Source organism: Trachymyrmex septentrionalis, unplaced genomic scaffold, assembly GCF_001594115.1.
Source record: "Trachymyrmex septentrionalis isolate Tsep2-gDNA-1 unplaced genomic scaffold, Tsep1.0 scaffold97, whole genome shotgun sequence".
Lineage (NCBI taxonomy): Eukaryota > Metazoa > Arthropoda > Insecta > Hymenoptera > Formicidae > Trachymyrmex > Trachymyrmex septentrionalis.
The window spans coordinates 1,001,642-1,015,383 of NW_017306160.1; the positions used below are offsets into that span (position 1 = coordinate 1,001,642).

A 13,742-nucleotide genomic window follows, 5' to 3' on the forward strand; every position below is an offset into this window, starting at 1 on the left:
GAGTGAAAGAAGGAGAAAGGAAAAAAAAAAAGGAGAAAATCTGTAGAGCTAATTCGCGTGCGAGATAACACGCCGGTCGAGTGAAGTGGTGTGCGCTATCGTCGAAATGGTCTCCGTCGAGTCACGGAGGGAGTTGGTCAGGGCAGGGAAAGGCCACTGTCGACTTATGCCAGAGGGTGGTAAGATGATCTTATCGTGCCCTCTCTCTCTTTCTCTCCTTTCCACCTTCGTTCCTTTCACCGCGTTCTCCCTGCCTTCCCCTCTCCCCCCCCTCTCTCACTCTCTCTCTCTCTCTCACGCTCGCCCTCTCCTTTTCCCGCCCTTGCGGTAACTACCTTTACGCCCTCTCACCCCTGATGACAATATCGCGTGGCCACTGAGATAACCGCTCATGTCATTCCTACATCGACTACCTACTTCTTGGTCCCGACCACCACGAGCGAGTCCGCCGCGGCACGAGCGGCACCCCGTCCCGGGTTCCCGTACTCCGTAGGGACACTTTTATGTTGCACGAGAGCCGAGTACACGCTCGCGGGCCCGATTGTCGTCGGGAAAATCTTACGCGCGTTTCGGATAATACTGTCGGTCGATAGAGGCATAAAAACCGGATTTATTAAATTACACGACACAACGCTCGACCGATTTTATTGTCGCTAGATATGCTCTCTCTTCCTGCTGAAAATTGCGCAAGCATGAATTTGCTTAAAAATATTCCGAGAGAAAGAGAGAGAGAGAGAGAGAGAGAGAATTGCTGTTAACTTAGCGGACATGTAGGATGCATTGTTGAAATGTACACGGGAGACTGGCGTTCACGTGTGTGCGCATTTGTCTGTCGTTTTCCAATAAAATCGATCGAGGCGTCGCGTTGGCTCGATCGCGATCTCCGGAATTCTGGCCCAGTTCAACGAGATCGCCGTCGGCTGTAGGCGACGGCAACGTTGATGGGTGCAAGTATAGTGGTGGTCGTGGCGGAATGACGTCGCGGGAAATGAGACTCGTAAAGCTACGCCAGACACGCGAGCCACTCCAAAGGGTGCTCGAGTCTCCCTTCTAACTTGAAGATACTCGTACATTTACAACGCCTTTCTATACGTTCGCCTTCTACTCCCGTTTCGTCAAATGCTTTTATCGCCCGATCAGATGTCAATCCGCCGATAAACGCGTATGAATTTATAAATGCATAAACCGGTTAGGAATAAATAAGCATAATATTACCATTTCATGTGATGAAAAGAAAAATTATTATGTATATCTCAATGAGACGGAGCTATTAAGAATACGTCTCAATTAATTCTCTATTGATATGTGAAAAAGATAAAACATTACAACATTGCACGTACTGAATGTACACGATAAACCTTCGGTATTTTGAAATAGTTCAAAATACAAACACATATACATATTTACTTTTTTTTTTGCGAAGAACAACAAAAAGTTTTTTTATAAGAAATTATCGAAGTTTTACAAGAGCACTCTTAGTGCCTTTTCCAGGTCGTTGAATCAAGCGAGAAAGCCTCATCCTCGGGCCATTCGTTCTCCCGATATCCCTTGAATTTTTTCTTCTGGAGATATATGAAGGACATAGTTTACTCCATCAAGGTACCGAACGTGAATGTTTTGCGCAATAAAATTGTGACCACCGTAACATATTTCAGCGCACTTGGTGTGAAATGAAATACTTGCTCGATATTTTTCATGCTCTAAAGATGCTCATGTGGAAATTCAGTAATTTTTTGCAAGGAAAAGTTTTACAAAAAGTTACTTCTTACGAAAAAAAAAAAAGTATTTAGAAATACGTATCTCTGTATTCATTTTTATTTCTTACAATTTTAAAAATGTCGGAGGTTTATCGTGTACACCCTGTATATGCATCGTGCACATTCAATTGAAAAAATGTCTAAAGACGATTGTGCATGGTTGTAATAATTTATAAATTACGCTCCATCTTTACATAGTCTTTTAACGTGGAGATTTTTCTATAAGTGCTATTATTCTTAATTTATTCGATTATACGTCGATTAAGAGCCACGAAGATAAAAGTTATTAAAGAACGGAAGACTTCTTCATTTGATATTCCTAAAGACAGACGGATATGGGAGAGATATCGTTCGAGTGTAAGACAAAACGACGAGGATCGTCTTTAACGATTGGCGGCTCATGCGTAGACACGCGTGCTCATCCGCCACGGTTTTGTTCGGCTCTTTCTTCTTTCCGTTGTCCTTCGCCCGAGAGACTCGTTCCTTCGCGGCACTCTTCATGGTCCTCACCGTGCGAGAGGCGTACCGGGAATCGGGCGAGATAAAGGGGGATTCCGAGATTTAATAACCTCGTCAACAATAATGCACGCTGACACGACGCATTATGCGCATCCATTACCGCGACATGGCTAAAGCGTGCCATCGGCTTCGTCGATGCTAATTCTACAGTCATTATCGACGCCATTATCGCCTCAGAAGCTGGCGCAGTCAACACTTCTGCAGTCCCGATCCGAGTGGTACCACTTTATGAGTTGCAACGCAATGAATTAACGCTGGTTTTTGTCCGCTAAAAAGCTTATTCATATATTCTTCTATTTTTTGCCTATTTCATTTTTTTTCTTCTTCTTCTCTTTATCTCTTAAATTGCGCAAAGAAAAATTCTAAGCTCTAATCGTCTTTTAAACGGGACCTTGCATTTACATTTATTAATTTTTTTTTACTTCTATGATCATTTCTATTCGTAAACATCACGTTAAACCTTTTCTTTCTAAAATATAAAACATCGACGTTTTCGATATATTTCGAGATAAAATAAATTAAATTTATACATATGTAAAAATAAGCTTATAATTTTATAATTATTTATGTGTTTATAGAGCGACGAGACAGAAGCGCCTACTTTGCCACTCGGGCAATTTTATGACTCGATAGCGCGAAGTGAAGCATGTATCCAGGGGCTGCGCACAAACTATTATTTCAAAAAGTGATCCTAAATAGTACGTTGATTTACCAAATATACTCGTATATTATACATAGGAAATTATAAGATGTCGCTTTATATAAACTTAATATACGCTATAATTTGATATGACAACATAAAGACAATTTTATAGCAAACAATAGTTGATTATTCGTCAAATTGATACAATCATTTTATTATAATAAAATGTATGTAGTTATTTAAAATATTCTATAATTGTGCTTAATTAAAAAAATAATTTTTTTATTTAAATCAATGTATTTTGAATCTGTCAATTATTTAAAAAAAGAATGGCCAGCAATTCATGCAACTTTCATGTAAGAAATCATGATTTAATTTCAATTTCTAATGCATTCGTCTCTTAATTGTTTCCTACACTTTTTCTAAAATATTCATATTTGTAAGAATAAGACGTGAGACAATTCGCAAGGCATATTACAACGCACGTATATTTATCAAACAATCAGTTGTCATAAAGGAAAAAGATGCAGGATGAATGTCTAATTAGATGATTAATTGTTTAATTGCAAACTTGCGAGCAACAATGGCGTTTTATGTTATAACATACTTTATTAAACGTAACGAATAATAAATAAATTTTAAGAAAAATATAATCAGTGTATTCTCAACGTAATATTGTATACGTAATATTGTGAAGTTTAACGTATTTATTATTCTGTAATAGAAATTTTATCATATTGAACTTTTTATATATTTTCTATTTTTTGGCGCAACAAGTTCTGCGCGTTGACTCTTACATGCTCTTTTAACTCATTACGTTATTAATTCTACAAATTTACATTGCTAGATTAGACACTACAACTGTATACACAGCGTACCACTTTGAAAATATACGTACTACCACGTCGCACGATCGATTATCGACGTCAGTGTTGAAAGCGTTTGCACTACGTATAGAGATCTGCCTCAGTCCGTGCGTATTTGTCCGTCATGCCTGATTGGCTGCATTTGTTTCCAGCCGGACTGATTGCATTCCCTGCCGGAAATGGCAAACAAATGACAGACATAGGCAAAACGAACGTTAATTGGTGACGGTGAATGCGCGGAAGGAAATAAACCGACGCGAACTCGTGAAAATATTGACAGCTTGAAGAAGGAGAAGATTTAAAAGAAAGTGTAAAAAGGAATTCACGGAGTAGAAATGATTGTTCCAAGTTTCCGTTATCGGATTCTGCATAACCACGCTCGCCTTTTCAAGGAAGCATTTGTGTTGGTATTCCAGCTTACATCGCTGGAATTGATCACGTCCGGCTCGCCAATGAATGTTTAAGCTACTCTTTCAGAAGTGACGTCACGTAGAATTAGAGTTTGATATCGATACCACTGCGCGATTTAACGAACACTCAATGGATGGCTTTTGTTTACAGCATCAATTTTATCTACGTCGACATTTAATTCCTCTTCGAGATACCGTGAACTCTACTCAATTGTAACATTAATTAATTTGAAAAAAAAAGATAATCAAATTATTTAATTATATTGTAATTTGTTTTTATAGTTATTTATTTATTTATTTTTAAAAATATCTTAATTTCTCAGAAGTACGGTCTATTGGACCGTCTCAATTATAAATCTTTTCGTTAAAAATGTTAAAAAATTCAATCTTTATGTTTCGCATGCAGATTATTAATTATTAATATATATTTAATATTTATTCTTTTTTATACAAATTACATATAAAAAGATCATATACGTCAGTAACTGATGAATTATTGATTTCGACATCAACTCCAAAGGGTTAATATTGTTTTAATTAATTCCTTATATGTGGTAATTTAGATTTTTAAATAGTATTAACTTTTTTATTTAAAAAATTGTAGAACTATCTAACACTGAAAAATTAGAAAAGTAAATATTATTCACTTTTTTTCAAGAGAAAATGTCAGTAAATTTGTAAAGAAATCAGTTTCTGTGTGTAATTTAAACGTAAATTTAAATATAATTTTTTTTCTTTAAGGAATCTTTGAATTTATTCATCAATCGTAATGTATATTTCATTATATTGCCCCGTTCAATATTGCCATTTTATTCCACAATTATCTAAAATTTATACAAAAATATTCCGCTTGAAAAAACGTTTTTGATAAATAACAAAAATTATCGGCTTGGCAGAGTAACACGTTCTTTTTCGAGAGCAGAGAATGCAGCATCATCTCATTATACTCGGCTTTACGAGGCGATCGGCTCTCGATCGGCCATTCCCGTTAGTAGTTCGCTTAAGTATTATTAACATCAGGTCATGTCGTAAAACGTGAGTGCACGAGCTGCTTGACGTGCCTGTCACATACGACACAACGCGAACCGCGATAAAGTATTTAGCTGAGGCTACAGCATACACGCAGTTGCCAATTAAAAGCCGTACCAGCGAAACGAAACGGGAGACAATCTGTGATCTGGCATGAATGATATATCGCGCCGTAATTCTTAATCATGCTACGTGGACCCTAATGTTTGTTCAGCGTCAGACTTATACGATGGTTATGCCATTGTCCCAAAGTGCAGAGACGGATGATCTCTTGCGAATTTCAAAGATCAGAAATCAATGAGCGCCACCGATAGGAGGAGTAAAACTAACAATAAATAAAAGAATTTTGGAGAATGTCTTCTATCATGATGTAATATTTTTAGATGATCTTATATTGCAAACAATTTGGGAGGTCTACAGTCAGAGACTTGATGCTTAAACTTCAAGTTTTTAGATCCGCCTCTATCCAGCTTCTCTGATTCATTTTCATTCCTCTCTCCGTGATCGCTTTGTCTTCGATACGTTCGTCGCATACGTCGATATAATACGCCGTAAAAGTTCGTCCATTGTAATGGAAAAAGAGAAGATATCGCGCGACCGTGACCAACTGATCGACCGATCAATTATTCCAGCGCTTCGTTCGATGCGTGAGACAATCTCAAGATTCAAAATAATTTGCTCACATCATTGTTAATTACTATTGTATACATTTCTGCACACAAAAATGTAGGTATGCTACAGTAAATAGTTCAAACATTGTCACCATGTGTGTTATTAGTTTTGTAATTTTATCGTTAAACAGAGATCTCTATATAATCTTCTTGTTAAATAAAATCATCAACATTAGGAAAGCCTAGAAATATACAGCAGCTCTTTCATAAATCTGTAGAACTTCATAGCGTGACACGTAAGCTGATTGATAGCGATTTGTGATATTATTCTAACAACCCAAAATTATTATCAATTAATTAAAGCTGAAATCTCTTTTGAAAAATTAATCGCCGATTAATTAGTGAACTGCTCTCTATGATTATAGTATACATTAACTTCATTAGATTTGTTCTTTATCAACTCGCAAACATAATTAAGGTAGAGAAATCTCAACTCAACGATATCGATTATTTCGCATGTTTTAAGAAAGAAACCATTCTTAATTGAATCTGTCTGAGAGGTAGAAACAGCTAGGACAGTAAGAAGAAGAAGAAGAAGAAAAAGAAGAGGTGGAGTCTCCCGCAAAACGAGAATGGACTGACCTACCTTAGGATCATCCGATCTATTCATACTTCTCATTCAGTCGTGTTCTCTCTCAGGATGCGAGACAAAAGCGGCGATGAAACAGAACTCCCACCCCCTACTCCTCCCACGTATATTCCGTGCGCTGTGTTTCTTTGGCTTTGTCTCCTCTCGGATACGACTTCCGGTGCCGCGGTTAGATGCGATTCTCAATGGGATGATGCGTCTTTCAAACCCGCGGTAGGTAGGTGGATTCCACGATTATTCTTGCGGTCTGGAGAGAGGGTCCTCTTCTTTCCGCTTCCTATCAGTTTCACGGATTTCCCGTTTGTCTTGCGAGTACAATACATCGCGCGCATCTGAGAGAGAGAGAGAGAGAGAGAGAGAAGAGAAGAGAAGAAAGAGAGAGATAGAGATAATCGATCTTGAACGAGATAAATCTCAAGTTTTTGTTGTGTACCTTCCTTTTTAATAGTCACTACACTAAATAAAAAATAATAAGATAAAAATAATAATAAAACATAATAAAATAAAGATTGATTTTTCTTTTGCGAAATGTTTCTGTTTACGAGAATTGTGATATCTTTTTTATTTAATCTTTCTCTCTCTCTCTCTCTCTCCTCTCCTCTCCTCTCTCTCTCTCTCTCTCTCTCTCTCTCTCTCTCTCTCCGCAAGATATATCTATAATGCACTGTTACAATATTTCTATTACAATATTTCTGTTCCTCAACATTTGAATGGTAATTCTTATGTATTTTTAGCTGCTAAAAAAATAAGGCTAACAAAGTCATCATCCACAAATTTTGAGAAATCAAAAACTATTATTTTTTAAAAAAAACTTTAGAAATTTAAATAATTTACAACTTTCTTCGTTTATTTTGCGAAATAAAATATGTAAAAATTACCATTTATATGTTCAGAGAATAAAATTAATTGATAATATTTAATGTAAAAAAATTACAGTGCTTTACAAAGATTTTTTTGTAAAGAAAGCGAAAACGTTGTAAATTGTTTAAAAATTTGCAGAATTTAAAAAAAAATAAAGTTCTTAATTCCTTAAGATTGATAAGATAATAGAGCTTTTTAATCTTACATTTATTTCATATTCTTTTTCAGTGTAAAAAGTTCTGTATATTATATACTTCTGTATGTATAATTTCATTCTTTTCAGTGTTGAAAGAAACACATTACTTGTTGAAAAACAAAAAGTTGATCAAAATGTGTTGTACTGTGTGTTAGAGTAACTCAACCTACTCACTTTTTACTTGGTTTAAGTAAAATAGAACCAATTTTACATGTCACTAAAAATTTTTTAATTTATTTATTCATTAATTTTCAATGTTTATATTTATGTGAATAATCATTTTCGTATCTCACTTCTTTTTTTTCTCTCACAACATCGTTCTTTCTTAATAAAATCGCTCTCGATGCAACGGAGAATTCGATGGTTGGGCTATTGTTTCGCCGACTTGTGAGTCAAGCGTTAACGGATTTTAGGTCTTATAGATTATGAGATCCGTTGAAAGCACGTACCTTTACAGTGAATCGTCGAGCCGTGGGAAGGGAGTTTATTATAACGTAAACGCTCTTATACGTAGACTAACTCACGTGTATGCACAGCTAGCTGCCGAAAACGACAGTGTGTTGCAAACTGCAGTGTTTATTAGTGAAACATTATATAAACATTTAATCACGAAACTATATTAAATGCAAGTAGATGTTTTTAAAAATAATGTCCTAAATCGATACGAAGATGACAATATATTTTAAAAAATTAATGACTAATAGTAAAATACAAAGCATAATAATTTAATAAACAATATATTTTACGTTTTTATGTAATAAATAACTGATTTAGTTAAAGTTCGTTCCTACTTTCCGTTTCTTACACCTAGTCGCCCTAAGAGAGCCAGAAGCGAGGTTAATAATAAATTCCGCGCAGCAACATGCCAGAAATAAATGCAAGTCAACGGTTCATGCTAGAAGCAGGCTTGATGTTTCCGTCTTTATGCATTGCACTGTCATTGTCCTTCCGTCGTGTTGAGAGAAAATACCAGTGAATCTCGTTATAACCATTCGTTGAAAATTTATTCTGCGCCATTCACGATATAACAATAAATTAATGTCGGCATGTTGACGCGGGCGAATCTTTTATAGACCAAACGATGCTGCATTGTTAATCAGCGAACAAAGAGAGATTGATTCGCATTTTTGTCGGACAGGCTCGTTGATCCAATATTTACTTCCTTCCAAAATTACATTTTTCCAAAGTAATAGCAAGATTTAATTAAATTCTCAAAATTGATACAACGTTGCCAAATGCAGCTCGCGAATAATGGTTTCAAAGCATTAAAAGTCTATCGTTTGCGATTGTCACGATTGAGATTTATTCGCTAAAAAATCGTCGCGGACGGATGAGAAACGGAGGGATTGCAAACATTGTGTCACCCAGCGCATGGGCGGGACTTCCGTTGGCGAGGTGGTGGAATGAGGCGAGAGGACGAGCAGAGACAAGACAGGAAAAGAAGGAATGATACCGACGTTGCGCTGGTGCGCCAGCGCGAGGACCGCCTACTCTTCTTCCACACTGTCCTCGTTGTGTCACCACTGGGGGGCATCAGGGACAATGACACGCTCGTCGCTTCGCGACGTCGTTATCGGAAATTTGCGTCGCGGTCGATCTTGTGAGCGACCAATCGGTTGGTCGCGTCCCCGATCTCTCGAATAGCCATTATTACACGGGGAATAAGAGCAGATGGACAACAACAAATCTCTTCGTCGAAATTTTATCTTCCTTCGTTGTTTTCTGCCGAAAGTCACCGTACACGAAAGCTATCACTTTCCGGGCGAGAATCGCAGGGAGAAAACGATTTTGCAGAAATATCTAAAAATTTAGCTAAATCTGAAAGTAATTCCGTTAGACCATCAAAAGAATTATGTAGAAATTTCGAGCATGCTAAAGAATGCTGCAAAAATTTTCACATTCTAGCACAACCAGTTTGAACGTCTTACATAATTTCACCCTTAATATACATGATCATTTCGTGTCTTGCACTTTTTTTCTTTGAAAAAGTAGGAGTGATAGTTATAACATTTATATACAATTTTTCAGGGTTGGCAGTAACGTCGTTACTTTATTGATCGTTACCTTATTATAATGACAATTTGTCAATGACATTGTGAATTTTTTATGACGGTAATGGTAACATCAGAGTTAGAAAAATCAATTGTTAGTTGTAACGGGTTGAAAAAGTCATTCACGTTATTGAAAAACAAACTTTTTTTTTCCATTAATTTATAACGCGTTACTTTTTTACTAGCGTTATTCGTTAGTTATTACTTTTTTTAGTAAGTAACGCGTAATGATGACAAATTACTTTTCAAAGTGATTTTTCTAACCTTAGCACAATCTTAGCGTTTAATTAGCGTTACTGTCATAAAAAATGCAACATCGTCATCAAATTGTTTATTATAGAAAGTAACGACAAAGTAACTGAAAAGTAACGTTTGCCAACCCTGCAATTTTTTTTGAAATACTTAATAATTTTATAACATTCTAAAGATATTAAAGTATATGTAACAATCATTTAATAATTTTTGTATATTTGAAGTGATAAAAATTAGTCCACGAATGGGGACTCTCGTGTGTAATAAAAAAACCGGAAAAATCATCGTATATAATATTAAGGATAAATTTAAAAGTGAACAAAATTATTTTTAGATTTGTATCTAGCTAAATTTTTAGACGCTTTGACAAAATCATCCTTTTTGTGTAGACCATGTCAATTCGATTTATGTGCGACTTGTTAACTTATCGATAAAATCAATAAGTGACGAGGTAATTCATAGGACTTACAATTTCTAATGTAATCGGCGCGATTAAAAGTAAAATCGTACAAAAGTTATTACGATGCTTTCTTTGGTACGTATTTAAAACGGTTAGGAGAAAGCTAATTGCAATTATCGATGTAAAAAGATGAAAAGCATTGTATACGCAGCGTTTGTCACGCGACTGGTTTGTCAAAAATAAAATCTGTCAAACGATCGCAGGTAATATCGCGAAGCCTCGACTTGGCTAAGACACAAGCTCGTTTTGCAACGGCGGAGTCTCGAAAATGAGTTTTATATAGTACTCGTGCCATGGTATGCTTTTATTGCCTCGTTAAATAAGTTCCGCGGAAAGACTCGTAATGTCTTCCGTTCTAGTATAGCAGTTTCCAGGAGCGCGATGGAATCGAGTTTCATTTCTGATTCCCGTTATCGATCATGAAGATTCGCAGGCAATTGCATCGAATTGCTAATGAAAATTGATAAATACTTATTTAAATTGGACTCGTCTTTGCGACAATCCTTTAAGTAAACGCGTCCCTCCCTCTAATCTCAGTTCTTTAAGATAGATGTATATCTAATTTAAGAATCGATTAATTTTAAGACTTTTGACAATTCAGCCGACATAAACGTTTCTATAATAATAAATAATGTAAAGCAATAATTGAGATAAATATTGATGAAACCTAACAAAAAGTGTATAATAACAATTAATAATTAATTAAAATAAAATAATATGAAACATTAAGGAGATGAATATTAATAAATGAAAAAATGTATTATAAGAATCCTGTGCATGTGGTTTATTATAACGGAAAAGAAATATTCTTGAAAATATTTAATCAAATGGACGGATTTCTTTAGAAGAAGAATATATGTTTTGCATTAAACAATTGTAAATATATTTATATAGTAAGAGAGCAGCCTCCAAACACACACACACACACACACACACACACACACACACACAAAACGAACAGTTTATTAAAATTACAATATTAGAACTGCATGTTTAAAAAAGAAAAATATTGTGTCGTTACTTTTAAAATATTTCATAATTATTGTTTACTCGTAATGAGAAAATGTGTCATGTACTATTTGTGGCGCATAAAGTTTATATGAGAAATTAAAAAACCGCGACATATTTCTTGAAAGCGTTCTAAATGCTCCTATTCATCAAGCAATTTAAACAGTAATTATAATCTCTGCGCATGCATTTTCTCATCCGCATTTCCTGCATGTAATTAAAATTATAAAGCTCTGTACAAAACAGTACATAATATATTATAATATACAATATATATCGATAGATTATTTTTTAAATCTAGAGAGTGATCGAAGAAAAATTGTTACAAAATTACATTATTTTCTTCTCTATTTACATACAGTGCCATTAAACATTTATTTAAAACCTTTCAGACATTTATTTTACTTGTGTCATTGATGATATCAAGAATTTCTTTGAAAAAATGAAAAATATATAAATAATCGTGATGTTACGTGAATGTCAGATTCTTAAAAATTTTACGTAAAAGAATATCATAAGATTTAAAAGATATGTTTAATTATTTCTTGAAAGTAAAATTGAAAAAAGTCAAAGATAAGAGATTATAACGAATGTATTTCATATCTCCTTTAGACATATTCTTTTCGAGGCAAATATAAAACATCTGTTGCATTTACTTGTCGTTAAATAAAATGATAATTGAAAATCATCCCACTCACCCTGTGCTAGTCTCCTCGCCACCGGCTTGGATCTCATCGCTGCACGACGGGTGGCGAACTCGAAAACAAAACACTAATTGTAAGAACGTTGCTGACGGTCCTCCGAGCCATGCGAGTTTATGCACCGATTTATTATCCTGTCGATCAGTTTACGCCGTACTCCACCGCCCCCCCCTCCCTTCCCGAATTGTCAATCGTTGTGACACGCGACTGGCAACTTCTCACTCTCGGCCGACCGCGGCGAAAGCCGAAAGCTCGATCGAGACGTATTCACAACGGCGAGACACGTACCGGATGCATATCGGACGACGTGATAGCGTGAAAGAGGGTAGTCCGCGGTACGTAGTCGGCTTCCGGTACGGACCGCGTCGACCGGTCGCGTCCTCTTCCTCCGCTTCCTCCGCTTATCCGACGGCGGCGAGAGAGAGGTCGGGCGGTCGGTCCGTCCGTCCGTCCGGCTGGGCGATCCTGACGCACGTCGGATCTGTCCTCCGACAGTGCGCGGAGGAGGCTTCTCCTGTCCTTCGCGTCTCCTCCTTCTCCACCACCTTGTCCTCCACCCTCGCGACGCTCTCCCTCTCTCCGTAACTCCGAGCTCCCCCGCGAGGCCTCCTCCACCGCCTCCTCCACCGCCTCCTCACCCTGCCGCCCGCGCGCCGCCCGTTTGCCTGTTCTCCTCTCCTTACGCCACCTCCGTCGTTACACCCCCTGCTCTTCCGACCCTCTTCTGCCTCCTCTTCATGTCGCTACCACTACCACTGTCCACGACACTACCACCGCCGCGGCGGCGTCGACGACGCCTCCTCCTCCTCCTCCGCCTTCTCCTGGCCTTCCCCACCTGCGGAGTCGACCTGGTGGCTTCCCCACCACCTAGGCGACCCGGCTCCGCTGTCCACCAATGATCAGCGGCTGTCTCTCCTCCGCGGTGCGAATCGTGCACACGGCAGCTCTCGCGACCTCTCGCCTCTTTGCTCCTGGGCTTCTGTCCTACCTGCCTCTCTCTCTTGGTCGCTTATGCACTCTCTCGTCAGAGGCGGAAGATGCCGGAGGCCGTTTGACTGCGAGTCCCGCGTACTCGTCAATAACGAGACGTATCACGTTCTCGATCGATATTTCTCACGGAAATTTCATTTTTATTACGTATACACAGCTTTTCATTCATGTCTTTCATAATCGCTGTTAATTTCGGGCGTTCGTTCAAGTCTGACCGTCAATGAAGCTTAATGTGTTATTTGAAATCAATGTAATTCCTGATATATTTTCCTGATATATTTTAAACGTATAACGAATCTAATCAATTATTGTTATCTAAATTCGAATATCTTGTGAAGAAAGTCGCAACGTAAAGATCATTCTTACTTTTATCGTTTGCGCCATGCGATGGAAAAATTTCATGTAATCAGCCCAATTTGATCTACCGAGATTCATAGATATCGCATGATAAAGATATGCCTGCGTCATGCCTTTCAGTACAGACTCGTTATTTTACGAAAGTACTGTCCGCGCTGTTTGATAAAAGTATCGTATATCGTATAGCTCAATTTCCCGATATTCGTGTAGTATCTAATTTCGTTCGCGTCTCTTCTTACGTCTGCTCGAACGAACGGCAGCATCCGTTCGAGAACAGGTGTTCGCAGGCTGCTCTCTCATTTGCTGACGACGCTGATTACTGATCGCCTTCGTGTCCAGCCGCTATCGCAGCCGCGATTGCTGACGTGTAGTCTGTACCGCT

At 37.4% G+C, this 13,742-nt stretch overlaps 1 protein-coding gene across 1 annotated transcript in view; it reads right to left on the reverse strand.

Annotated features, from left to right (window-relative positions):
• The window catches only part of LOC108756313 (PR domain zinc finger protein 16-like), an 84,881-nt gene extending 72,512 nt beyond the window's left edge, over positions 1-12,369 (reverse strand). Inside the window, exon 1 of the mRNA XM_018500038.1 lies at positions 12,011-12,369. Within this exon, the coding sequence (XP_018355540.1) occupies positions 12,011-12,047 (37 nt within the window). The 5' untranslated portion in view covers positions 12,048-12,369. The remainder of the gene's footprint in view (positions 1-12,010) is intronic.
• Between the last annotated feature and the right edge of the window lie 1,373 nt (positions 12,370-13,742).